The 27,720-nt window shown below is 38.9% G+C and overlaps 1 protein-coding gene across 3 annotated transcripts; it reads right to left on the bottom strand.

The window, feature by feature from the left end:
* On the bottom strand, positions 1-24,060 carry fam222ba (family with sequence similarity 222 member Ba). Of its 3 annotated transcripts, none has more exons than XM_041240812.1 (3): positions 23,936-24,060; positions 10,383-10,510; positions 1-6,800 (listed from the first exon to the last, which is right to left on the bottom strand). In XM_041240812.1, exons 2-3 carry the CDS (start codon positions 10,462-10,464, stop codon positions 5,191-5,193), a joined length of 1,692 nt encoding a protein of 563 aa, XP_041096746.1. In that variant the 5' UTR covers positions 10,465-10,510; positions 23,936-24,060; the 3' UTR covers positions 1-5,190. The 3 variants fall into 3 exon arrangements, with proteins under 3 accessions (XP_041096746.1, XP_041096748.1, XP_041096747.1); XM_041240814.1 differs by lacking the exon at positions 23,936-24,060 and adding an exon at positions 23,295-23,381; XM_041240813.1 differs by lacking the exon at positions 23,936-24,060 and adding an exon at positions 22,207-22,369.
* Positions 24,061-27,720: the final 3,660 nt, after the last annotated feature.

Genomic DNA, 27,720 nt, shown 5'->3' with positions numbered 1-27,720 from the left:
TTAATTCTAACATTTAGCTATGTTATGAGTATCAAAATATATTAGAATTAACAGATGTGTGAATATACACGTTACTCTATGCAAACGTATCTAACAATTAGAATACATGTATTATTTGATACTTCACTCAAAAATGTTGAGTAACAGATTAGGATTATCTGAATATTTTACTGCATTGGTTGAATACAAATCCACACGTTGAACAGCTTATTCAAAAGGTGATTCCAAGTTCTTATCCAATTTTAAACACTTAATCAGATGAGCAAAGGGAGAAGCACAAAACCTGTTTTCTGTACACCTGTAAACATTGTCAAACACTATACAGGACAAATGCAAACAAAACAAATCCTTCGCTCTCCAAAACTTTGAATTGATTTCAGTGGTTCCCGACTGCTCCGAATCCAAGTGAAATGACTTCATTTAATCTCAAACCACCTGATTATTAAGAACAGAATTCCAAATAATGAGGTGCCTCCCTTTATGACAGCTTTCTTCTGAGAAGCGCCACTAGCACACTGCAGGGGAGTGTGAATTTTTAAGGGGCACAGCAGCTATTGCCCTAAGGAAGTTTCAAGGTATTAGCACACCAGCTCTACCTAAGGTAACCTTGAGATCAGCTGGAGCTGGTTAAGGTGTGCAGGAGAAGAACTGGAGAGCTGGGAACAGACAATTATAAACTCAATGTCAAGCTTAATACAGCCTTTGAATTAAGACATTCAATAAAATGTGATACTTGTTACTCTGGATCGAATCAGTATAATTTGACTACTGGCAAGTGTAAGACTTATATATTCAAACTGCCTTTTTCATGGAGTGCCCAAATAGTAAAAACTGGGGAGAAAAAAAAAGGTAGCATCAAGGCCAGATGAAGAAAAAGTTTATAAAAGAACAGGTAAGATTTATTATGTAGTGCTTTAAAAAGGGATGGTGTTTGTGCAACACAGCATGACCATCTCAGAAAGGGAAAATCATAAGCAGCAAGGAATCATTGTATGAATGAAAACATTTCATTTAATAGTCTTGATTTGGCAGAACAGAATTAGCACCTTCTGATGCCCTGGACATGTCTGTGGGTGCTCTCTCAACATACCTGAAAGTACATCAGCTCCACAACCTCAAGGACAACATAAAGAGAATGTGCTTAGTTACACAGACCATTGAACCTCCCCCCCCTTACAAGCCAAGTGTTCTAGGGCACTTCAGGGTTTGCAAATGGCCCACTTCCCCAATGGAACAAGGCTATTAACTTTGCAGTCTATTGTTAGTTTTATTTCATGATCTTTTTTTATGTTTTTTTTTTTTTTTTTTTTTTTTTTTTTTTTTTTTTTTTTTTTTTTAAAAAACTGCCAGCGTATGAATCTGCATCACTGGTTTATTTCTTTCTCCTGCAGACAAATAAAATTTACCCGTAGCACATCAGAAGCAGCTATATACAATTAACTGTAATTCTGTTTAATAAACACAGCAGCAGCAGTTAAGTATTTTTCTCCCTCCACAATGGACTTTGCAGCAGTTCTCTCTCTTTTTTTTTTAAACAATGTTTTCAGTCCAGCGGAGGCACTTCTTTCACATCATAAGCAGAAAACAAGTTGTTAGGTGTCAGTCTAACTATCGGGCTGTAACAAACCTTTATACATTAAAAAGAAAAAAAACAAACACATGCTTCGAAGCTTTCAACTGACAAACATGTACGTAACAGTTTTTAGCCAACTAGTAAAATTATTTAGAACACAACCCCTGTTAATTTTCTCCAGATAGGTAACACTTTTCTATACTGTTACATAGTGCTTTAGTATCATCTCTGCAGGCTTGCATATAAAATAGATTTTAAAGGAGATAACATATGCATAAATAGGGCATCTGTATGGCACTGCCTTCAAAAGCATAAATTAGAATTTTATTATTACAAAAGGGTAGCACAAATCTCACTCTCTCATCTTTGTTGACATAGCCACAGGCTTTTGCCTAATGCTGCTCCTTCAGGAAAGTCCCCATTTTAAAAAGGATCTCTTGACAGACAGCTATAGCAAAAACAAAAACCAAAAATTAAATAAGCAAATTAAGTAATATAAATAGTCACAAAAAGCAAAAAATGAAGCTTTGAAACCTGAAAAGGCATTTGTTACAGCCCAGTACTACACATATCTATCAAAACTTAAATTACAATAAAATATTACTTTTTTTTTTCATTTAAGAAACTAAATAATTTCTATCCAACTCTAGCTTCACAAAAAAAAAAAAAACACGCTTGTTCCTTTTATACCATGCTTGTTTAAGGAAAGTTCGAGGAGCAAATACTTAAGGCTTTTTGAAGAGCTGTGAGGGAGGCATATGGGCTGCAGATGCCAGTGGGTCCACTCATACACAACGTTACTCAAACCCACAACAGGCAACATTCATACAGAGTTATTACACTTAAGTTACAGTAGTATAGTTTTAAGCCAGTGTACAATAAAATAAACAATGCATGTTGCTGTTTTTACCCCCAAACCTGCATGTGATCAATACATTTCACAGATAACAATAAACCCTTCATTTTAGCATCTGTATCATCAGGGGCAGGGAGACATAAAATAAAATAGAGACTTCGTAAACATTCAAAAAACGTGGAAGAATTGCAATGGTATTAGTAGTGTTTTCCAAATCCCTCTGCAAGTTTGCGATTCAAGTAGTAGCAGTAGTTGTACAAGTAGCTGTGTCTAATGGACTAGAAAATGCCAGTAATTCCATTTACTACCTTTCATTGTTCTCATCTTCATAGTTTACTTTCCCCCATTAGGTCTCTAAATGGGATATGAACAATCATGCATTTACTGGACTGGTGGCCATTTGTTTGGAGGCCAGCAAGACTTAATGGAATCTAATGAAGGCAAGTAGTTGTGCGTGCATTAACCCAACCTTCCACAGGCAAACAAAACATCACCATTCAAGCTTCCACCACCTACACATCACTTTAGAGGTTTCAATAACTGACAAAGCTGAAATTCTAAGAGCTAGACATTTGTTAAACATACCCACTCCCCAATTTTATATTAAGTGTGGGCTCCACTCTCCATTAAAAAAGACTAGCTCATGAGCACAATGGGTTCTGAATTCAAAATCAATTTCACAGGGGTCACACAGTTTGTCCATATTAGAGTTGTTAATAGTTCAGCGTTTAAAACGTCAGTAAAGCGTCAAACGTTTTTAATTTTGCTTCGTTTAAAAACTGTGTCAAATAACGGCTACTCAGTTTTTTTTTGGTGGTCTACTTCATGCCTTTGTCACGTGGCACTGGATCTTCACCTCCCAATGTCCAGCATGCTTTTACCCACGTGACTAGCAAAGTCATCTTTGAGAGTTTGAAATACGCGAAGCCCTGTCTGGGCATATTTCGATAATGTAAGCCGTGCTCTGCAGAGCTTAGTTACAGTGGCAGCACAAGAGCAATGTTAAAGCACATGATAAAGCAGCACCCTGTACACACAACGCGTGCTTCTACTGCTGGATCTAGCACGGGGGATGTGGGGCCCAGACAAGTGTATGCTAGCAGTGCTAGGAAATGAGATAAAACTCGGGATGAAAACATTACACGGTTGACTAGTGAGATCATCACAACTTGCATGCAAGAGAAGATTGCTTACATTTTAGGTTTATTTTTTGGTCTCTTTTTCCTACTGCTGCCAGTCAGACAAGTACAAACTATTGCCATTAGTAAAGGACTTTCTCTTTTTATATAAACAGAATATTGATCCTGCAAATGTCAGGAGTCTTTCTCTGAATTAAAGTGATACCGTAATTGGAATAAAGTCGGTGTGGTGTGAACATTACTAGTCATTGTCTCTTATATACAGTAAGCAGGACAGATTACAGATTTGGATTTTAGCAGTGTTTGAAGACTGCATAACATTTCTGTAAATAATGCTCGCCCTCTAATCAAAACGGACCATTATCGTACCCCCGATGCTAATATTTTGTTGCATTGCTGCACTGTTTTTATACATTTATTTATATATAAGGCTTATGATTTTGGTGCTTTACCCTGACTTTTCTACTCTCAATTAAGAATTCAACTGATACCTGTTAAGCCATTTGTGTATCTCAATCACAACTGAGAAACATGTTAATAGTAACACTGATTTAATTGAAGTGTTTTCTTTTTCTGTGAAACAACTTAAAGGGCTTTTAAAATCAGCCAAGCCTGCCTTTTTCATTTATAAGCAGAACGTACAAACTAGATCGCAACATGTTAATAAATGGCTAATCTTTATTAAAGCGCTAATGAAAAAATCAAGTATTTTATGCTGGACACACTACTACAATCGTTATGCGTGACTGTATTTACAATACAGATGAGTCGTTTCTGCTTTGAAACAAGACTTGTGATTTAAAATCCCATTTAGTTTCACAATAAAAACAACTAAAAAAAAAGGTAAATTAAATACATTTTACTATCAACACGTTTCTCAGTTGTGATTGAGATATATGAATGGCTTAACAGGTATCAATTGAACTTTTAAATTAGAGGAGAAAAGTCTGGGTAAAACACAGAAAAATCAGAAGCCATATTTATTTTTTTAAAAGTTAAACCTTTAATAAATTAAACAGAATCCAGCACCCCTAGTCCGTACATGTGTGCATTTACACACGTGCAGTATTAAAATCACTAACATTATGTTCTTACACTAGTGCAAGAGTTTTAAAAAAAACAAAAACAGTAAAGAATTTTAACATAAAATATTTTAAAATAGTGCAGTTACAAGATAATCTAAATGTAGTTTTCAGTATATTCAGGGGTGGGAACAAAAGTTAAAAGGTTAGCAAGGTGACACTGCAAAGGAAAGTTGCTGCTCAGCTGGTGAAAGCACTGGAAATATTAAAATCACAACACACCAACAAAATAAAAATCAAAATACGGATGCTTACACTGTTACAACCAAGTCAAAGCAGACTTAAAAGACAAATGCAAAGTAAGTTCTATAAAAGCATCTATTGCCCATATTTAGTTTCTCAAGGGGAGGTGTGAGAACGCAAAACAAAATGCCCACATACCTTCTGACAAACAGCACAGTACAAAAACACCCGACATCACAGTCTGCTATTTAGCAAATGCAATATTGATCACGTGCAAGTTCGACAACAAAAACAACGCTACTAATTATAAACTTTTAAGACCAAAACAGATTGCGATTGTGTAGACGTGGCTGTAGCTTATCTGTACCCTGGGTGTTGGTGGTGAGTATTTCTATTATCAGTTGGTTCTGGAGCCCTACTCATTGGAGGCCTATGCATTTTGCCCATCATCCCTAGATTTTGATCCCTAAAGCAAGGCTGCTGGTAGTCCCCGCCCAGGTAATCCATGGTCTGCATCACGTTAGTCTGGCTGGAGGAACCTGCTCCAGCTCTGTAATGAGTCCCCGGGACACAGTCTATCGAAGGCCCTGAGGGACCTCCATGGAATGGCATAGCCAGGTCCAGAGACCCGGAGCTGTCACTATTTGGCGTTGGCAGAATGTTATTCCAGATGGGTTGAAAGTAGTGCCCATTCGTGTAGGGCATGGCGCCAGGCATCCCATTGACTGGTGGGGAAGGCGTGGGCTTGTCCACCGGGGGTTTCAAGCTAAAAGGCTGGCCCAAACACAGCTCTTGCGGGTAGCCGAGGGTCTTGCAGGGAAATCCCCCTGGGAGGTCCCTCGGGTGGTGCTTTCCGGGGTGCTGCCCCAGCCCGTTATCAGACATCTGCTGCAGGTGGGGCAGCAGGTGCTGGTTCCAGGAGCGCTGCTTCATGTCGTTGTGGTACCCAGTGGGCACCCTGTTCATGGCAGCCATGGCAGAGGGAGGGAGAGTGGTGGCTGTAGCAGCAGCCGCCGTCGCCTGGTCAACGGAGTTGATGATACAGGATGGCATGGGGGTGGGTATGTGGTGGGTGGATACCCGGGAGCTGGCATGGATCAGCAGGTTCCGGCTGATGGGGCTGGGGTTCGCTATCTGTCCCTCACAGACCGAGGTAGAGCCAAGGCCAGCCCGGGCCTGGCAGAACTGGTTGATCTGGTGCACGATGCTGCTCAGGTCGGCCGCTCGGTTTTGGTGCAGGCTGGCAGCCATGGAGAGCGGAATGGTTGAGGTAGACACGGTGACGTTAGGCGGTGCGTCGGCATCCGGCATCTTCCTGTTCCCATGCAACCCCAGCGGTGGCTGCTGCAGCAACACATTTGGAGGGGCGTGGCCCATATTCTGGGAGTGGGGGTGGGGGTGATTTTGCTGTGGATGGGTTAGAGTCTGAGCCTGGGGCAAGCCCTGCTGTGGGTGTTGTAAATTCGGAGGCTGCGATACAGTCTGGGGTTGTCGCAAGCCTTGGGATTGCTGCTGCTGCTGCTGCAGCTGCAAAGTCTGTTGGTGCTGCAAACTCTGTTGCTGCTGCGGTAGGATTTGGGGGCGCATTAGTGCCTGTGGGTGGGGGAGAGTCTGAGGGAGGGTTAAAGTGCTCTGTGTCATGTAGGGCCCGCTGGGGGGGTTCATGATGACTTCGGGTAACAAGCGTGTGCGGCTGCCGTCAAAGTCTTTGATGATCCCTTTTATGGGAACCTTCACGATGGCAAGCAGCCCTGCTTTAGTGCTAGCCTGAGACGGGTAAGGACTGTATCGTTGGCCAGAAGTGTCTAGTCCGTTCACAGTCCGGCGAATGTGTTTCCTCTGGGGTACTTTGACGCTGTTTGGGAAGATTTTTATAGTCAGTGGATTGTTGGCAACTTTCTTAGCATAAGCATCCAATTCCGCTGGGGTTGGATATTGTGCAGATCTCATCTTCTGTGTAGTGTCCCCTGAGAAAAGAAGACAAAGCAATCATCAACAACACAGATGTTAAAGCTGGTAAAGGGCTAGGTCAAAACAACAAGCCTTTTAGCCACAGTGACGGAATAAAGAAAGAAAATAAAAATCTGCTCTCTAAGTTCAATAAATGGTAACATAGTAAATATGATTCCGGGAGACATTAAGTGGCCAACAACTCAAGGAACACTGAAATCAAAAGCAGCAGCTATACCACGGTGGAAGACAACTTCAAATGCAGATCAAAAAGTGCAGAAAGCACTGGGCTATCTCAGCTGCACCTCCATAGCACCAGGTGGTTGATTTTATTTATAGCACACACACACACGTTCAAGGAGGTTAGTACCATTACTCTGAAGTGCCAAGCTTATACTAGTTAAATCCATCATGCAGCTTATGTGGTTTACCTATGAGTTTACAATACATGTTTTGCCTTTATTTATTTATTTGCTGGACACACAGAAAATGTTTAAAAACGAAAATTAAAAGATCAACTAGTTTATTTATGTGCACAAAACAATTCATTTAAATGAATCTCACATAAAGGCAAACTGTCTGCGCTACATTATGAGCTACAGCCATAATCTCATTTACAAAATGGCAAAGAGGCAACATTCAACAAAAACCCAGGCACCGCACTGCTATATTGCAAAATCTGAAAGAAAAAAAAACGCAAACTAATTTATTAAAAGCAGCTCCGATTAGTGCAACCATGCATTGCTTTGTTTTTAACACATTAGATGTTCCTGTAATACTGTTCCAGGACTCAAGAGATATTCTTTAAATTAGCTCTTCTTACGCAATTACTGTAAAAAGGCAGGTTATTACTCCACTCGAGCCTGAAAGCTGCCGAGGGGGCAGGATTGAGATGACCCATTGCTGGGCTGGCTGGAGCAGTGGAAACATGCCGATGAATCCCCTCTGCATTTGCAGTGAGAAAAACAAAATGTTCAGACGAACAACTTCACATGCTGACTGGAGCCATTAGCATGGTGGTATTCTGGATGAAAAGGTCTTAGCAAAGCATTTAGCTAAACGCTCTTGCTCAATTTCTCACAATGACTTCCTGCAATCGCTTAAAACCCTGCATTCAGTGAACAGGTCTCTGAAAGCTGTTCACTGCAGACTCACGGCTAGTAAATTAGTCAAGATCTTGACAATTGAGCTCAGGGAGCATTTGAAAATGGGTTTAAATCGCCCAAAAGGTTAAGGTTCTAGGGATTAGCACATCATAATATAAACTGAGCTCAAAGAAACCTAAAGGTGCCATCAGGGGAATGTTACCTTCACCATTACATACAACCTCAGCCACAAACTCAAGCCTCACTCGTCACTACCGTCAGGAGCACGTCAAATAAATCAGTGCCTTTCAAGTGACGGAACATTTCCAGCCAGCTTTGAAATGCAGCTGAATGCCATCATTTCATCCTCAGCAGCCAAAGGGCATTTGTATTTATTTACATAACGTTGTTAACAGGAAAGAAAAACATCGTGACATATTCAAATCTCTCTGAAAACAAAAAGTTCAGGGAACCTCTTCTCATATTTTGGTTGAATAAATATTACATTAATAATAATATACAATAATTGAGAAGAGCTTTTAACCTTGTTACAAAACAGGCATGGATACAATATGGCCAAATTACATAAACGTTTAGTTTTTGGGATAGCTCCTGTAACATGTTGTTGAGCAATGCATTTATTTTAGCAAAAATTCACTCCAGAAATGTTAAGTATTATTGTTCTGCTGTAAGCCCACCTACACACCATAACCTTTCATTAAAGACAGTCAATATGGTGCTATCCATGAAGGCACATAGATGAGTGCGATTGCCTTAACTGCTGACTATATCTTAAGTAAACACTAATGTAAAACAGCCAAAACATTGAAGATTTAAGACTTTGACACTCCTGATGAAGCACTGTTACATTTATTGAGAGCAAACACACTTTCATGAAGGTGCATGCAGCCCGAACAATAAGTTAATTGAAGCCTCATGAATTCCCCGCAGAAGCTCTCAAACACCAAGGAGTGGCTGATATAGATTAGGAGGTTCTCTCTTGGGAACTGGCACCTCAGCTGCAATATACTGATGAAAGATATGCACAATAAGTAAACATGTACAAAAAAATAAAATCAGAGCTCAACATATCATTAATTAACCTGCTAAGACTGCTCCAAGCAATATACCAACGATTTACTTGCGATCAGAATTTTACAATCCCAACAGTTTAAAGCAATAAATTAACTTGTGCTTGCTGAGAAAACAATCCTGAGATCGAGTGACTAACGTACGCTGCCAACAGGTTAGTTTAAAAGAATAAAACCTTCAACACAATCTGTGCTGGAGATCTACAAATCCTGTATAAAACGACACACACAGATCGCAAACAGAAATCTGTCTTATAATAGTTAGGGCAATAAACTCCAGTTTAATTTTCACAGAGACGACAGAATAAAAAAATGAAACTGAGCCCATCGGCTTTTATTAAAGGAATCTAAGCCTAAACCATGCGAGAGCCCAATAAAAACTTCACGACCCGATATTAACCTGACTAAAGTTAACAATTATATTTGCATGTATTCTTTGCTAGAATAGCACCGAAAGAAAAAAGCAAAACAATGCATTAAGCAGACGCTTTTGTGGCATTTCAAAAGAGCCATGTCTAGATAAGAACAACAGACTGTCAGTACAGAAATGACTCAACAACAGCATGGTCTTACTCGGCTTTAGCGCTCCATCTTTCTGTCTCCAAGGATTAATTGTGACCTGTGAATACAGGGGCATGAACGTGCGAGTCTGACAGATGTCCTCTTATCAGGTTACAGCTAAATAATCTGCCACCGTGTAGCAACACTACTCCAGTGTCGTTCTCTGTATGAATCAGCACGACTACTCACTTTCTATCCGGTTCTAGCCCGTTTGTCCACAAACATGTGCTCAGTTATTGCAGCCAACTGCCTTGTTTCCAAACTGGTCTTTAAATTGTGTAGCTGTAGCAACGTGTTCAATTAAGAAAATATGGAACAAAGATGAAACATTAGAAGGTAATTTTTAGGTTGAATTTATTTTCACAGGGAAAGAAGTACCCTAGGTAAAGAATTTGGGCTACCCAACAGTGAAATCTTTGCATCAATCCCATTAAAAGTTATCGCCTATCCGTGCATAGAGCTATGGCAGAATTGCAGCCAGTCACTGAATAAATAGATTAACACAGATGCTTAAATTAAAGCAGAATTTGGTTAGCCAATTCATTTTAATTTGAAAGTGAGCACCATTCCCACACTTGCCAATTGGAGACTATTTCTCATGCTGAGGGTATTCCATTTCTTTTTATTTCTTAAAGGTTTAGTAATACTGTAGCTGAAACAAAAAAAAAAAAGGAAGTGCATTTCCTGCCTTTGTCGTTCGTATAAATCGCAATAAAAAGAAAGTAATTACACGTCTGAATTGACCGATCACTTCAGGCAGGAAATGACTATTATAAAAATCAGCAAAGGGCTTAAATTTAAGAAGACAGGTAAGCACTACCTTTTAACTGGCAGGTGGCAAAACAGTGTTGAAGGTACTTACATTTCTGAAGTCCAGTGTTCATCTGCGTGTGAGAATGAAGCGGGAAGGATAGTTCACCTGGTCCTGGCAGACAGGCCAGCATTTCACAGAGGCACTACTACAACATGGGACATTCGCTCCTCCTCACACTGCAACAACAGGAGTACAGTCAGGGTTAGGACGAGTTGCTGCCAGGCTGGTCTGGGACAAGCACAGATCAACATGGACTCAGGAAGCAAAGCCACGTTTGTTTGCCTAGAGCAGTGGTTTTCAACCTTTGGTACGTGGCAGGCTTGCAACTGGTACACACTGGCAATTCTTTATGACAATGTGATTCCTCAGCCACAATACTGCCTTAAAATCGTAACGTATCCATCTCTTTGTACCACTGAATCACAGAGAAATTATGATGAGAGGTATCTGTTGTCAACTTTCAAAGTTACTGATGGGGAACCAAAGCAGCCACTCTCTTGTTGATTATCGTTACATTTTCAGTGAGAAAACGGGCTGTAATGGGCTAGGTGTCTGTTTTACAACAGCTGTTTAAGGTTGTACACTGTTACTGTACACCTGGTGGTCCCTGCTGGAAACACTGGTACTTGAGATGAAAAGGTTGAAAACCACTGGCCTAGAGTATCAAAATTAATTTACATGCCTTCACCCCTCCTAATGTTATCCTTCCTGTCACCAGGTTACATATTAACAGACAGCTATAACAAACAAAACACAATCCCCAGGACAGTCCCCGTCACCCCCCGCCCCCCCCCCTTTGTCTCGTTAATCTGGTGGGGTAAAGGGCTTCAATCATTTTACTCCATTATAGCGTTATTTTTTTTATTTGATGTGCACGTCCATGATAAACCCAGGATCATCCCAACAAACCAACCAGCTCTGCCATGAACACATTGGTTCTGTTAACACAAAATCAGCATCAAACAGGCACTATGATTGCAATGCAAAAAAAAAAAATCTAAAACACTTGAACAGCATTGAAAAGACCACTGATTAAAACCTAATGAAACCTTTTGGCTAACCACTTGCCATGAAATCTCCCGACACCTCCCTGCAAACTCAGGGAGGTGTCAAGGAGATAGTCTGCAGCAGTTTACGTTTGTCAACGGGATAACTTTCGGCTTGTAAAATATCTGGCTGTTACTGAACCCCCCCCCCCCCGACCCTGCATTAATGTATAGCTTTCTAAATGTCAAACTGAATTAGAAATCATACAGTACTGCATGCTTGTTTAGTGTACCTCCACATTACATCCAAAGAAAGCAGACATCACAAAACTGGACAGTCATTTACTACATTATAATCTTGGCATAATGTGGTACCTGAAGTGGTAAAAGCAGAGTGCATTAACTGTCTATTTAAGGGGAGAATGTGGTGGCCTCAAAAAACTCAAAAGATCAGGTTGTCAGCTCATTTAATCCTCACTGCGAGGAAAACAATCATTAATGAAGCCAGGGGTTACACATGCACAGAAGCTGTATTAACCTAAGGCAGCGCAGAAGTTTCTGTGAGCAAAATTTGTGTATCCGTGCCCTTGATCAGTGTCCAGCAGCCACCTTTACCATTCATTTACACCATGATTAGAACCACATGAACAAATGTATGTTGCGAGACATGAACTTTAATGGGTAGATACGTTTCTTTAGTTATCCTGAAGGTACGTTATGTAACGAGGCAAGCTAGTTCAAGATTCTTGCAAAGTTTTAAGAAACCAGTGAAAGTCTGTCTTCTCTGTGCCTCGGATTGTCCCTGTTTTTCCAAGATTAAACTTGGATGATTGCACTGGTTTACAATATACCACATGGATTTTAAATATCCTTCTCGCAAAGCTGTACACAATCTTGGCCCTTCTTATGGGATCCACATACACAGAGGGCATTAGAAAATGTCTTATTCCCTTCTTTGGGAATCCATCCTTTACCTCTGGAATACAGTAGCGCCTCGCTACAAAATGTCAAAAACATTCAAAGGAGAAACAGCAAAGGTCAGCATATGGTAATTCAGAAGACACCTTTACTGCTTCAGTTATAGTAATGGTTAATGAACTGGTAGACATGAAAACCATGGGAGGTGTCCTGCTAGGAAAACAGCTACTATAAAGCACCATGTTGGACACCCCCTTCTCCCCTCCTCCCCCAGTATACTGTAGACTATGTTATAACAATTCTAATCCGGAAAGAGGTTTATGATACAGGAAGATAATAGTAATAAAATAAAAACTGAAATATCTACAGTGACATGTGTTTTTGCAGGGCTATGCTATTTCACTGAAGATGACTGAAGCCAAATGCAGACAATAAAACCCTTTTAAGAGCAGGTTTTACTGTCATTCCACACCCCTGTCAAAACAAACACACTTCAATAAAGCGGTCTTTAATGAGACGACTACTGAGTTTCCATTGCAGCTTTCTGCTAGATACCAAAATGCACCCTCCAGGTTAAACAGTACTGCTACAAGCAAGAGCGAGTGCAGGACAGAAAAGGAGGTTTCCACTTGTACAGCATAGGTATTCAAACCTTTGTGAAGAGTTGTGACAAATCCATGTGAATCCAAGAGAATTACATAGGGATAAAAATGTACCCCCACCACTCAAGAACTCACCCATAAAAACAAATTGGTCACACCACACCCCCTTTATTAAAGTAGGCTGTGAAAATACCTTTGAAGTACCTTCTGAATGTAAAATACAATGTAAAAATGAATTTGCATGCATTATGATTTTAGATACAGCCGCCTTCCAAATTATTCACATTAAAGCTGGCCTATATTTGTTATACTCTGCGTTCCCCTAAAACGACCAAGCAGCTTCCTAACGTTTTAGGAAAGAAAGATTGAGGATAAAAGGCATGAGTGTTAAGATATGGATCGCTCCTGTTTAATCTTGCATTACATCCTAGAATTAAGGCGATATTACTCGAGATTATTGCTCTGTTTATTCATAGTACTGTAAATCTTCAAGCTTAGCACACAAGGCAGTTTGCTGAGGGCGAGAAGAAATCTACGATCTTAAATTATGCATTTAGCAGGAGATTGTAGGGCTGTAAAAATGCACATAATCCATACCCAATGAATTTCTATACAGCACTTACATCCTTAATGGAACATTATGCCATTTGTGCATTCAAATGAGTCAATTTTTAAATTCTCTGCTTTGCAAAGCCTTTCAAATGCAAGCTGTACATTCTAATGTCAATTCCACCCCTACAGCACAAAGCCATAAATCTACACAAATAAATTAGCTGGCATTTGTTATATTTGGTTACCAACAGAAGCCTTACAGGCATGTGGCTGTTACTGTTCAATTCACTAACAAAGATCCTGATGACTTCAGCAGAGCTGGAATGAAAGCTTATCCGTGACACTTTACCATAGGAACTCTCATCTATCAGGAATGTTATTTTTAAATGAACAGGGGCTATATCCAACTACACAACACAAAAGGCTGCAGGAATAAATCTGCCAAACGAGGAAATTGCTTTTGTGAGACGGCAAGAGAAAAATACAGCACCCGTTAAAAAAAAGAAACGCTGTGAGATTCAAATGAAATCAGATATCGTTTATAAGAACTGCATTTCAGGAGACACCAAAATACAAATCGAAATTACCGCCAATATTTCCTCAACACAGCACATAACGAGCTACAGCATAGAATTATAACAGGACAAATTTGCACCTTTTTGCAAGGACCCAACTCTGCTAATTTGTTTTAACACAGGTTTCAGAGCAGTGCTGTGACTTGGCAATCAACTGGGAACAGCACACAACTGTTTAAACACAGATTGGGGACTGGGGGGTTGTTAATGAAAGCTGTTATGCTTTGAAAAAAAAAGTTCTAAATTAACACATTGTTGTGTGTATGATTTGGGACATCGCAGTTTATGTAAAAAATAAGTATTAAAATGAAACTGTACTTAAGATTAATTTAAGAGGTGCGCAGCACATTTTAGGTAATATTCTAGCATACTTTTTGATAGGATTGTATACAAGGGTTAGATATATGGATATGACTCAAGGCTTGAATATTATACAAAGGCTGTGCTTTTGAATACTTATGTACAGTAATTGGATAATAAGTCAGTTTAGATTTGTTTTGGCTCAGGAGAAAAGCCACCAAGAAGTAGCACTCCCAGGAAATGTGGCCATATGTGCATTTCACAATGCCCCAATATTTCACATACCGTAGCTACACATCTGTTCTGCCAAAGAGATGAACAGATTACTTACTGTAACTAGTTTTCCAAGAGTACTATGCATACTACATTCCTTTAAAACCTCCAGAATCCTACAGAAGGATGCAACAGAACATCTGCTCATCCCTCTACTTCTCTCCATGTGCGCTGCTTAGCTGAGACTTGAACTGGAAATACAGGGGCGTAACAAACCACAAAATGAACAGGCTTAGCAGATTTTATTGCAAGGCAGGTCAAGTGAACAACCAACTGGGGACAAAGCCGAGAGATACTGGTGATCACCGATTGCAGACCCTTTAGCTTTTAATCCTGAAAACGGAAGTATCTTGTTAACAGCATGGGTTTCTACGGTAAAGCCTTTATTAGCTCAGTCTGTATGTGAAATACAAAAGTCGGTTTAACGTTTCTTCAGTTTTGGACAAGCGATTCTGAAAATATAACAAGTGATTTCACAATGGAAATATATCACAATGGAGGCCATTCCACCAGATACCCCAGCACTCTCCACCTGTTTCACCGCTATTCTGTACACAAACTTATGGTAAACAGGATACTTACCGTTGCAATACCAATCATAACAGAAATATACCACTTCCAACTAAGTTACTAAAGACACAACCTGCCCTTTCTAAACAGTTTCAAGTTCTCCAGAAACAGGTGGAGACTCTGTGCTGGAGTATCTGGGGGAGTGGCCTCCATCGTGATGTATGTCCACTGTATTGGGGGCTTTCTGTATTTTCTGCTTTTGTGTTCCCAGTTTTTTGCATTTGTTTTTTGATTTGTATTTAATCTGGATTTGTGTTTTGCACTTCAGGGACACCGTACAAAATAAATAAATCCATAAATATTCACTTTGGAACAGCGACGAGTCTCCGTTTCCATCTTGCCATGCAGGAATCACAAAAAAGTCGAGTAACTAGGGATGCAAGCTTATGAATATTGGCTTAGTATCCTCAACTGTATAATTCAACCATCATATAAGCTTTAAGCACAACTGTACCTCAAACCAAATACTGCTTTCAGCTTGATATAATTGCTTATTTAGCCTTGTCTCAAATGTACATGACAAAGACCAGCATCTGCTTCAGCATCCTGGAAACAGATGATTTCAACAAGAACAAAAAAAAAAAAAAAAAAAAAAAAAAAACACAACATCTGGGGTTCTCATGTTTGTGCCATCACATTCCTGCCAAACCATACAGCTGTGTTCAAAGCAGCTCAGTCCTCCTGCTGAAATCAGATTAACCCTAGATGGATCCATCACAACAAAAACAGTTTAAACTAAAAGGTGTCGTGTCAAGTAGATTTATATAAAAAAAAAAAAACGAACATTTAAAAAAGCAACCTTGCAAAAATAAAGGTCAGGAGTTTCCTGTAAACGTGCATCTATATAAAAACACAAATGAACGCCATTTGGAAAAAGGAATAGCTGTCTTCTTTCTAACGATGTTATCATTGATCCTCCTACTGCTGGTAGTTGTAGAAGCATGCTTATTTTTCATCTGGTTTGCAAGTTTGTCTTCTACTTATGAACACACTCACTGCAGATTGTTTAAAAGAGCAAAAGTACTAATTTCCTTAATCAAACGGTAGGAATGTTATATATTATCATTATCTCTGAATTATCTGGTGATGTCCTCTGTGCCAGGTATCTCTGCTTATTTAAACTCAATTTGGAATAGAGTACCAAGTGTACAAAAAGAACATGAAAAGTAATGGAATACTACATGGAGGCTGTCAAAGTGGTCGGGTACAGTTTGGATATGCTGAAAACGCAGTTATTTTACCAGTGCAGTATGCGCTGACTCCAGTTCTCATATCCTGCAGTAAAGTACAAATAAGAATTACCAAACCCCTGTGACTATCACACCTTGCAATCTTGTTAAGCACCCACACAATAAAAAAATAAATAATCTTTGGGCTACATTAGAGTTTACTGTGCACTGAGCAACATCTTTTTCAACCCTTAAACTCATTTAAAAAGGGTTGGTCACTTCCTAAAGGGGTCATGATGACTGCAATCAAGGAAGTTAATTGAACTCTAACTTAGGAGTGTCCAACTCAGTTCCTGGAGAGCTGCAGTGTCTTCTGGCTTTCCTTCCACCTCAGTTACTTAATTGATCTAATTATTTGATTAATCACACAAATTGAACACTTCTTTCCAGGCCTCAATGTTTTAGAGGAAGTGTACCTTGAATCAAGTGCATTTTTTAAATTAACTGTAAAGAACCTTAAATATATCCAATTGAACAAATAATTTGATGAAGTTAGTTAATTGAGAGCTTAAGTTGGAATGAAAACCAGCAGACCCACCAGGAGAAGTGGAGTTTGACAGCCCTGGCCTAACTGAACTGCTCCGACAGGGAAGAGGGTCTTGCTGGAAACCAACTTGTTTCTGCTTGCGATGTACAAAAAGAAAAATGCTGACAATTCCGACGCAGAGACTCAACACACACCTGTGGTTTCTCCGTTTGAGATCACTTGGTGGATTGCAGCAGCACCTGGCCTCTATTTCAGCTTGAGCTATTTACTATTAATTATAGAAAGCTGACACACACGGGTCTATGAAATGCATTACAGGCTCAGGAACGTCAAAACAGAAAATGATGAATTGTATACTCTACATGCACACGAGTTTTGTTCTTCCACCACCTCCCACAGACGACAAATTTTAAAAAAAACATGCTTTTTTTTTTTCCTCTGAAGTCATAAAGCACACTGTTATACAAGTAATACAAGAGTGTCAGCACAAAGATAAAACTTGACATTTTCCCTTTAATGGTCCCTTATAAACAACTGCCTTTATGCGCATGCAGCAAACGGAACGGACAATTTTATTATTCACTGCAGAGAAGGTATGAAGGGAAATGGCCAAAGATATTGTAATCATGGATTGCTGAAAGATGTTGGACAAAAGACACGGAGCAAAAACATGGCATATTCCCCCCCCAATGGCACTCACATGTCATTCAACTCACAGGCAGTAGAAACACCCTGGAGACTAGAATGTATAGAAGAAAGAACACATTGCACCTTTTATAAAAGTCAGGCGACAGTCTTCTTTCCCCAGTAGCAGCTATTAGCAATTACCAACAGGAGCGTCAAGTGGAGCCAATCCATGTACGTGAACCATGCTACCATTCTTCTAAAGAGACCGTTATGGCAGCAACTTTGCAGAACAATGGATTTGACCACAGGGAAGATGTGGGCTTCTTATCAACCCGGGAACGGTCACTGACATTCAAGCATTTTGGCAGCAGTAAGAACTAGAATGGTCATACATATAATTTGCAGTGAAATGAGGCTACAGACCCAAAGGGGGCTATTTTTTAACAGTGGATCTTTACCTTCCCTCTTGTAACTTTCTTGTGAAGTACTGACCTCCTTAACATGACTACAGTATAGCCAATACAAAGTTGAAAGAGGTTTGATGTTCTGAGTATTTAACTGCTGTTTTGACCCTCAGAGCCTTAATTAGCTGCACTGTGTTGAGCTGAATCATGCAGCTAAAGCAAAGTCAAAGACGCATTTAACATGATCCGATCTAAACCCGCTACTGTACAAACTGCACTGTGAGATCCGTATATACAGAAAGAGCAGGATTAATGGACTGAAGATCATGAACAATGACCAAGGTGAACTTTCTGGACCTTGCACAAAAACAATAACCATAGGAAAATACACACACACCCAATAAACTCCTCAGAAAATCTGACGTGTATTTCAAAAGGCAAAACAGTCAAATAAACAAATAGCTGAAGCAGAAAAAAAAAGGTAAAGAAAAAAAACAGGCTTGAGTTTTAGCACGATGTTATCCATTACTTTTTTCAGTTTACGCTCACAGGGGGTTTATAAATATGCAGGCACTAAACTTTCAGATAAACTGTCTGTAAACAGATCAATAGATACTTCAAAATAGAGGCTGCAAAGCAAAACATATCTGATCCCGCCTTCAAGTCATCTGACACAGCTTCACCACCTTAACTAAACAGGAAAAAAAAACTGTACAAAAGTATGCATTGTTCAATGGTTACAGTAAAACGATCCTTGCTTGTATTTCCTTAGCATTGTGATGCACTGCTGGCTTGGTTAGCATTAAAAAAGTTTCCGATTTACAAAGCAAGCAAGTTGCCAATCATTTCTGTTTGAAACCTGTGGCACATTATTCCTTGATTGAAACTGAAAAAGGGTGGCAAGCAAAGTATTGTAGCCGTCAAGTTATCCCCTGCTGGCTTTTATTACATCAGCTGATCTCCCTCTACTGTTCACTTGGAAAGTACTGTAAAGCCTGCTGAAGTATAAGCAACCGTTGTGACGATCTTAGCAAGGAAGAAAAAAGAAATCAGGCTACCTTTTTCTGGATTCATAATGAAACAATGAACCCTTCGCCCTCAGGGACGAGACATTGGCAACTTGCTAAATTATTTGCAGTGCTGCCTAGTAACTTTGCTTCGGCTACACGACATGAATGATTGATTTTCACCTTTCTAAATAGGTCAGGTTCTCATTCTGCTAGGAACATCAATCTAGCTGCCCTCCAGCATTTCCCAGCTTATTTTAAAAGCTTCTAAATTAAGTCCGTCCTGTGTGAAATTAAAAGCTGCAGCGTGTTATTTTAAGTGTATAAACCAACCCCACCCCCTTACAGTACAGCCTAATGGTCAATCTGAACTGTGCCTGTTGTGTTAAACAATAGCCCTTTGCTTCTGTTTGCTTAAATGTTTTTTTTAAACTAGGGGGTGAAGGGCTCAGAGTAGTTTATGGCAGGGCTCCCGCTATCACGTAATCTCTCAGTTAACAGATCTGCATGAAGTGGCAGTCCTGTGACTCCAGAGTCCTGATGGGGCCAGACACCAACACCAGCTCTGTGAAAAGCTATTCCAGTGTTGCTTTGCCAGCACTTCTCTATCAGCTCACACAGAGTTAGGGAACACATACTGCAGGTCATCCCGAAGTGCAAGACCTGTAAACTGAGATATTAAGGATTAAACTGATTGAGATACAATTTGCCTAGCAACCACTCATTATGCAGGGTTCAGAAACAGGCCAGCGATCCATTCTGCCTGCTTATCTGTGCCGTAAACAGATAACAGTCTCCGCCATGTCCTCTATGCTCCTTTCAGACAAACTGTAAACAGCTTCCTCAAAACTTCTGAGCCTAAGTAGCTAGAAAACAAACACAAATCAGATTTACCATGCACTGATATGGGATCAGTTTCACATATCTGCAACAAACTCCCAACGAGAAATACCAAAATTCACAGATCTGCTACTTTTATTTTTAAAATGTATCAAAACCATTCTGTTGATGCTTTCCCTCTTGTTTATGAAGTACTAGAAAGTTATCTGTACTAAAAACCCAAAGGGGTTTTACTCCAACAAAGTGATGCGCCAATTTGCAAGGCAAGACATTTACTTCAGATAAATAGCTGCACTGCTTTGCAGAACACAAAGCTGTAATTATATTGGAATGCATATTTGCTCTGCCACCCATCTTCTGTGAAAACCTTTTACAGCTTGCATGCTTCAGCTTGGTTGAACACAAATACAAAACCAGTACCCTGCTGATGACTGTATAGGGCTACATAAAATAAAAATAACAAGCAGCATCTCTGCTTAAAATAATACCCAATGAAACCTTACAAGACAGGTGGTGTCATCGTTCACCACCCCCCAATCCATGTCAATGATTAATGACACTAGACAGGCTTGTTTGAACTATATTGGGAAATAAAGGCTGCTGCAGCAATTCTCTAAGAAACAGAAATATGACAGTTATTATAATACAGCACTAGCACGGGGCTATTGATTCTGCAAAGCATAATTGCCATTTGGTCAGGATGACCTTCTTGCACTACATTTAGTTCACATAACCAGCCAAGCACTTTAATTAATATTTACTAAAGTGCTTTGCAAGACTAAAGTGCCTTGCAAGAAATGTAGAAAACTCTCCTTATTATGCATTTTTATCTGCCCAAGTGATTAGTCATGCTAGGTCCTGGCTAATCAATTCAAGATAAACTGGTTTCAAACACTCAAAGGAAATGCCCATTTACAATGGGGCTGTAGATAGCACAGCCATCTAATTAGCACATGCATTACAGGCCCCCTATACCAATAGGGAGGCTTTGTGTTTGAAACGCAATTAAATTGAAAAACGTACATAGTTTCTAGCACCCAATGTTTTCTTGAAAAACCCTGTTAATTCATTGCTATATATTAGTGTTTAGAAGATAATGCATTAACAAGCTGCAGGACGGTACTTGTAATCTTATGATCAACAATCACATGCCCAAGACAGGGAGCTTCTAGGGCTAATTTGCTTGGGTCGCAATTTAAAATCTGATTATCTAGCAGTTCACATTATCTTGCCATGTTTATTAACAAAATGCAACATTCTCCTTGTCAGCACTCTCAAAGGTTAAACAGTAAATACAGAACACCAGAACCAAAAAGAAAAAAAAAAAGTGGATTTCAGAGGTTTCCCATACCTACAGGTTTCATTTTTGCCATACGCAAAAACACTTTTCTGAAATGAATGGACTTTCTTTAATAAGTAGCCAATAAATACAATGTGAAACCTTATAAAGAAAGTACACAATACTCTATACAAAGCTCAACAGACTAATTGAGGGTTATAAAAACAGCAGCACCTGTCCCTAGCAAGATATGCAATAAAGGTAAGCCTGCACCTGTTTGAACTGCTAATATCTAATAGTTTGCCCAGGTAATCACAGATTAGAGAATGGCAACTGGTTAAAGGTAACCAAGACTGAGATTTTATACACACAGTATTTGTATTAAAGCTCTTGATCTGTTCATAGAGAACACACAAATCAGAAGTTTCTGCACACAAATTTAACAAAACAAACAAATTAGCATCATTGCCATCAATTCCCACTGTTAGGCAGGTTGTTATACAGTAATGTTAAAAGAAAATTTTAATTTTTATCACAATAACCATGTTGCATTGCTCCCAAAAAAAACAATAGTGATGCTCTAAAATTAACACGGAAAGCATTAATTAGCAAGTACTGTACAGTTAAATGTTTAAAAGCTTTATATAATTTACAGTATACTGCATTGCATAAAGGGACTGTGGCTCTTTACCTGCATGTACAGTACAGAAATTACGGTCACTAATAAAAATGGAACGACAAGGATGAACCACATTTGAAATACGTCTGAAACACGGCAGAGATTAAATATTATTTTTTTTGTTTTTAGCTCTTCAAGGATCATTGAAATGAACGCGTCATTATAAATAAGGAGCTATGTCTGTGAAGGCGTCCTTAACGGATTAAATGTATAATTTGTCAAATCGCTGCAGAGCAGCTGTCGCTAACAACTCGATTTAAAACCAGACATTCACGCTCAAAGTAATTACCTGAAATAATTACGATTTAATTATTCATCGTGAAAAAAAAAAGTCTACACAGTACGGCCACCCTACTGCCTCAGTTCTCAATACCACCGATCAGCAAGACGAATCAATCGCGCCACATAACATCGTTTAAGAGTGAAATATCCAACTCAGAAAACATACAAGTGCAAACAAGTTCTACTTCAAAAGCAACCTTAACCCAGTCAAAATTAAGTGTCCACAGGAATAATTAAAACGAACAAAAAGCATTATCCTTACCCACGATCGTATTGTTTTAGGAGACAAACATTAAAACGGAGGATCGTTTAACAAAATCCATTAAAAACCATCGTTTCGAAGGAATTACATCGCACCACTGGTTTATAAAATGTCACTTCCAGAGCACGGTAACAACCTAAACCAGTCAGATCCTGGTTCAGGTACACTGAACTACACTCCCTGCAAACTCAACCCACTGACTCTCCCTCAAGCCGGAAACCGGGAGCAGGGAATCTTCCTAAACCCTCCGAGCCAATCGTGAACCGAGGCGGCGCTTCTGCCGGCTTCCTTCAACCAATCGGAGGTGGAGGCAGGAGTTTAAGAGGTGGGAATCCCGCAATCGAGGTCAGACGAGCGGATATGCAGCATGACGTCACCCTTTGTTACCTCGCCAAATGCATTCAGGCAACTTGTGTTTCCCAAGAAACGAAAATGGATGTGTTCAATATTTCCAAGGAAACGTGTTTATAATGACAAGTGCGGGAGGACTGAGCCACAACGCACGATCGGCTTCACCCTCATCAAAATACACAGTACGAAAAAAAGGAGTATACCCATCAATTCGCAATCCCTCCCCCCCTCCTTCCCCAGGGAACGAGCTAAATTTAAACCGCATCGCATATTAATCTACTAAAACAATTCCCGTCTTTCGTCAATGCTTGACTGTGACGATTTAAAATTTACCGTTAGCCAATGTTGTATGACGGTAATTTTAAACATTACAGCTGGCAAGCGAACCATTAAGCACATTACAGTCAATATGCTTCCCAGCTAAACTTAACCCAGAAGGCCGTTTCCTGAATCGCCTGTAAATCTGGAAAACCGGAGAGAAACGACGTGATCGTAATCGTATTATTCCCTCGGTATGAGGCCTAAATATCATAATTAATAAGACAGCCAAAGCACACTGCCCACCCATGCAGTAAAACGAATAGGCCTAAGAACAGACCAGATCTCAATTAAGTTCACCGTGCGACGACAACCCCTAGATAAACACCCATTCTTATTGTCTCTGTTCAAGAAATAAAGCCAGGAGATTACGCTGGAGTATTTCTGAATTAAAATGCCCTGTCTAAGAACGCACCTACCTCCCCCACACCATTTTTCAATTGCATGTCTTGCACATAACTATCCGCGATGTAAAGGTCAGACCTGCTGCAAGAGACAGCCTGTGCGTTTCATTAACCAGACCCAAATGTCGCAATTTGCGTTCAGTGATGAAAACCAAAAAAAAAAAAAACAAGGCGGTGTTAGTTGCATACCTATATAGTTTTCTATTTGCGTTACATTTTAAACGCCCAGACGGGAGTTGCTTGGAAATCATTTCGCATTAGCTTTTAATTTCAACCACATTTAAACGCCGAAACACCGACAATAAAACGTTGACGTTTTTATAAACTGCGTGCATTCCTGGAAATGGCATACATGCAGTTTACACACTTACCAGTGTATGATATTTGCATTAAAAACCACACGTCTTCGAGAATGTTACAGAACCAAATTTGAGCCTCGAAATTTGACACCCTTCAATAATAATTAATGCACACGATTTAACATCTGATTAAACTAGCGGCCTTTTAAAAAGTCACTAAGTCACACACTAGCTAGTGACCCGTCTGCTGTGTGGCGATTTCTTTGTTGCTGCCACCCGGCTTCATAAGATAAGGTAAAGAGACCAAGCAACGCGAGAATACTGCAATGTTTTTTAATGTATAAATGCTTTACTTACTCTCCATGAACCTGGGCAAAAGACATGCCTTAAAACATCATTGCTGTTCATTAATTTACTTCGTATTTTTCTGTTGTTGCCAAATCACTGGCTGCTGCTGCTGTCTGCGGCAGCAACTTCCGGCGCATGCGCACTCGTTCCAACCGGAGAGAAGGGAATTAAAAAAAAAAATCAGGCACCGAATTGGCCACCCCTCTTCTGCTCAATTCAAGAGTGTCTGCGCATCGCCTGAACAAAAAAAACAAACAAACAGATGATCAAACATTTCACTACACTGTGTAACAAATTATTATTTTTTTTTTTTTTCCTGGGTAGTAAGTGTTATTTCCTAATTGCTTATGCCTCAAAAGTATAGAAAATGGCTATTATTCCCCACAAACTTTGCTTTTGTGACCAGGACTGTGATATTTCAAAATATCACTATTTCCAATGAGAAAACGGGCAAATGTGTGTCTTTTCGTTCACATAAAGTCAGAAAAAAACAACATATGAATCCAAATTAACATGTATTTATACTAAAGTAATACAAAAATGACTACAAAAGATTTAAAAGTGAGTAGTTTTTCGAGATTTACGATTATACTGTATTTACAGTAGTTGTTTTTTTCTGACCTTATGTGAACGAAAAGACACACATTTGCCTGTTTTCCCACTGGAAATAGTGATATTTTGAAATATCACTGCCCTGGTCACAAAAGCAAAGTTTGTGGGGAATAATAGCCATTTTCTATACTTTTGAGGCATAAGCAATTAGGAAATAACACTTACTACCCAGGAACAAAAATTGTGTTACATAGTGTACTACCCAGGAACAAAAATTGTGTTACATAGTGTCTTTTGGTAAAAGTGTTTACAAAGGATGTGATTTCAATGGCATACTCACAAAAATGCTGCAACCCTGTGACTCATGCTAGATAATTATAACTATAGCCCTGCAGATCAGTTCAGTTATCATTATGAAACACACAAGAAACTTCTATTTTATAATAGTACTTACCATTTACTGAAATTATAATAGTAGTCCAAAATGGAATCTACTGTCATTTTTACCTGAATCCACAATTTGTATTAGTATCAATTTTTAATCTATTTTCTTATATTACAATAACTTTATTATTACATATCTTGGTCAAATGAATGAGCACTGACAATATGTAACAAATACCTTTGCACAGATGTTTTACTTGTTAGGCATATAATATCCCTGACATACTCTATAAAAGTTGCATATCTCCTGTTACAAGTTATTTTTAGTCAGACTAGGTTAGGGCTCACAGTGTATGCTCTGTTTGCAGATGCTTCACTTTCCAAGACAACACAACATTAATAATATCTGTCAAAGAACAGTCTCAAAAGTCATGACTGTGCCACTGGACAAGCGATTTCCACCCTGTCTTCCATGAAAGAAAGCTGTTAGGCTGTCTATGGATCGGTGCTCTGGGAAAGAACTCACATTTAAAATTATCTCACGCTAAAAATGTATACATTTTAATAATAATACATCTAAAAAATAAGCCATTTTACATATTTTGAAAAATAAATACATGGCATTTCTTAAAACAAGTGCTGGTAAAGGTGCTGAATTATAAATGCTAAGCCTGTCACAGTGGTAAACACCTGCATATTAGTTTTGAATTTTTTTTGTTCAACAGCAAACAATTATTTGCACAAAAGGTGAAAATGCTATTGAATGTATATTTACAGCCTTACTTGAATCCAACATTTAGTTGTTTTTAAATAGACTTTTTCTTTCTTTGCAACTATATACGGCACTTGTATGGCTCATAAGAAATTGACATTTCTACATGTCCAGTCTGTATCTGTAAATCAGAAAGAGAGATTACAGAAATAATAAATGATGATTGAGAATAGTCTATAATAGAATAGAATTTATTTGTGTTTGTATCAACATATTTAACGTATGGGCTTCAACTGGTTGGGTCAATTAAAATGACCTTCAAGTGACTTGGTTTTGCTATTGATTTTAGTTTTTTGTTGCACTAAAATGACAAATTGTTACTGTGTGGAACGCATGCCATGTAGTAGGAGGTTGAAGGGAGCTAACCTTTCATGATAAATAACTGCACACAGACTTTGTAAAAACACCCATTAATCTACATGGAAATGCAAGTCAAAAAGGGTAGAGAGGTTACCGTCACATGTTGCAAAACTGGAATGACATACTTTTAATCTCCAACATAAAAAAAGATGGATCTTGTATCTTTAACAAAATAAAACCCAGAACTAATCCACATGAAATCAATTCAGAGGACAAAAGAAGGAATGAACAAGGAATTGAAATAATATGATGATAAAGACAATACAAGCACTCTATTGCCTGGGCCAGCTAAAGCTTTTTGTCTATATAGTAAAACACATAAATCATGCCATCACACAATCCCATCACAGCCATTCCCAAGTCAAAGGCTGTGAAAAGCATTCATGTAAGACTACTTTCATTGTTGTTGTTTTTTTCCTCCAATATAGTAAATGAAGAAATTCATCTTTTCGCAATCAAAATGCCTGCCAGGGGAGTGAAATACATGCAAATGATCTTGAATGAATATTTAATGTACAATGTATAATGCAAAACGATTAGACTACTTCAGCTTACTGTAGGAGAAAGTACAAAGAATCTACTTTGAGTCAAAGCTAAGTAGTCCATTTGTATTCTAAGAAGAGACAAACACTGCAACAGTATGATATATATATACAAACACACACACACTCTGGGCAAGATCAGGTCCTAGGAATGCAAGACCAGGATTCATATCTGGTGCAGGTTAACTTATCTTTCAGATGACTGTTATTGCATACCCCAGTATTCCTGTCATTGCCTCCAATTCAAAGACACTGTTGTTTGCATTCCATGGGCTTATCCTCCATGCAATATTATCTCCATTGTCACTCACAGCTGCTCCCTAAACATCTTTAAACGCTGGTGAGCACAGAATGTGCCGTATTTTCTGTGCATTTTCAATAAGTTACACATGTTAACACATTGAATAATGCATTTAATCAACTTAATAATTGGTGTTCAGTTAATGAAAATGACTTTGAGCTCTCGGTTTATTCATGAAGTCTAGTTTAGCCATTTATAACTTGCACAGACACATCACTTGTATGGCTTCACCAATTAATAAACGATTCACTATTTATCCATGTGTAACTAATGAAACGAAAGAACAAACCAATGTTATACCCCTGAATGGTTTTTGCAATGCAATATGTAACACTCTGCCAATACTGTCATGTGTCTTGTGATTTGATGTAGTGTCCTTTCTGATCTGTTCAAATCTTTGGTCAAGGACTTACGTTTTTTGGCACACTGAAACAAATGACACCATTACAGTGCTCCACCAGGCTATTTCTCAGTATTGATTTATCTATACGTCCAGAACCCATACGTAGAATACTGGTAATTTGCTAGAATATTCCGTTAAGGTGACCCCTAAAGTAGACATTTTCTTGTAATGTGTGGGTTAAGAAAAATTGTTGAAGTTGTCTACACTGTAAAAGTAAATTATTTTAAAAAACAATATAGCTCTTTAATTTTAAGATGCAGTACCCCAAAAAGTATACCAAATAGATTTTACACATACCAGGGTGAACATATCAGATCCCCTATACCTGAACCCTGACCTGAACACCCTTGCTTGACAAGCTAATTGTAAAAGATCAGTGTTTTTAAGAACAATGAAATATCTACGGTTCTGTTTTTAAATTGCCAAGGAGCTGCACTGTTCAATATAATTAGTCTCATTTAGTAATGCATGGATCCATCT

The sequence above is a fragment of the Polyodon spathula genome, unplaced genomic scaffold (genome assembly GCF_017654505.1).
Source record: "Polyodon spathula isolate WHYD16114869_AA unplaced genomic scaffold, ASM1765450v1 scaffolds_696, whole genome shotgun sequence".
In the NCBI taxonomy this organism is placed as follows: domain Eukaryota; kingdom Metazoa; phylum Chordata; class Actinopteri; order Acipenseriformes; family Polyodontidae; genus Polyodon; species Polyodon spathula.
This window is presented reverse-complemented; position numbering and strand designations above follow the sequence as displayed.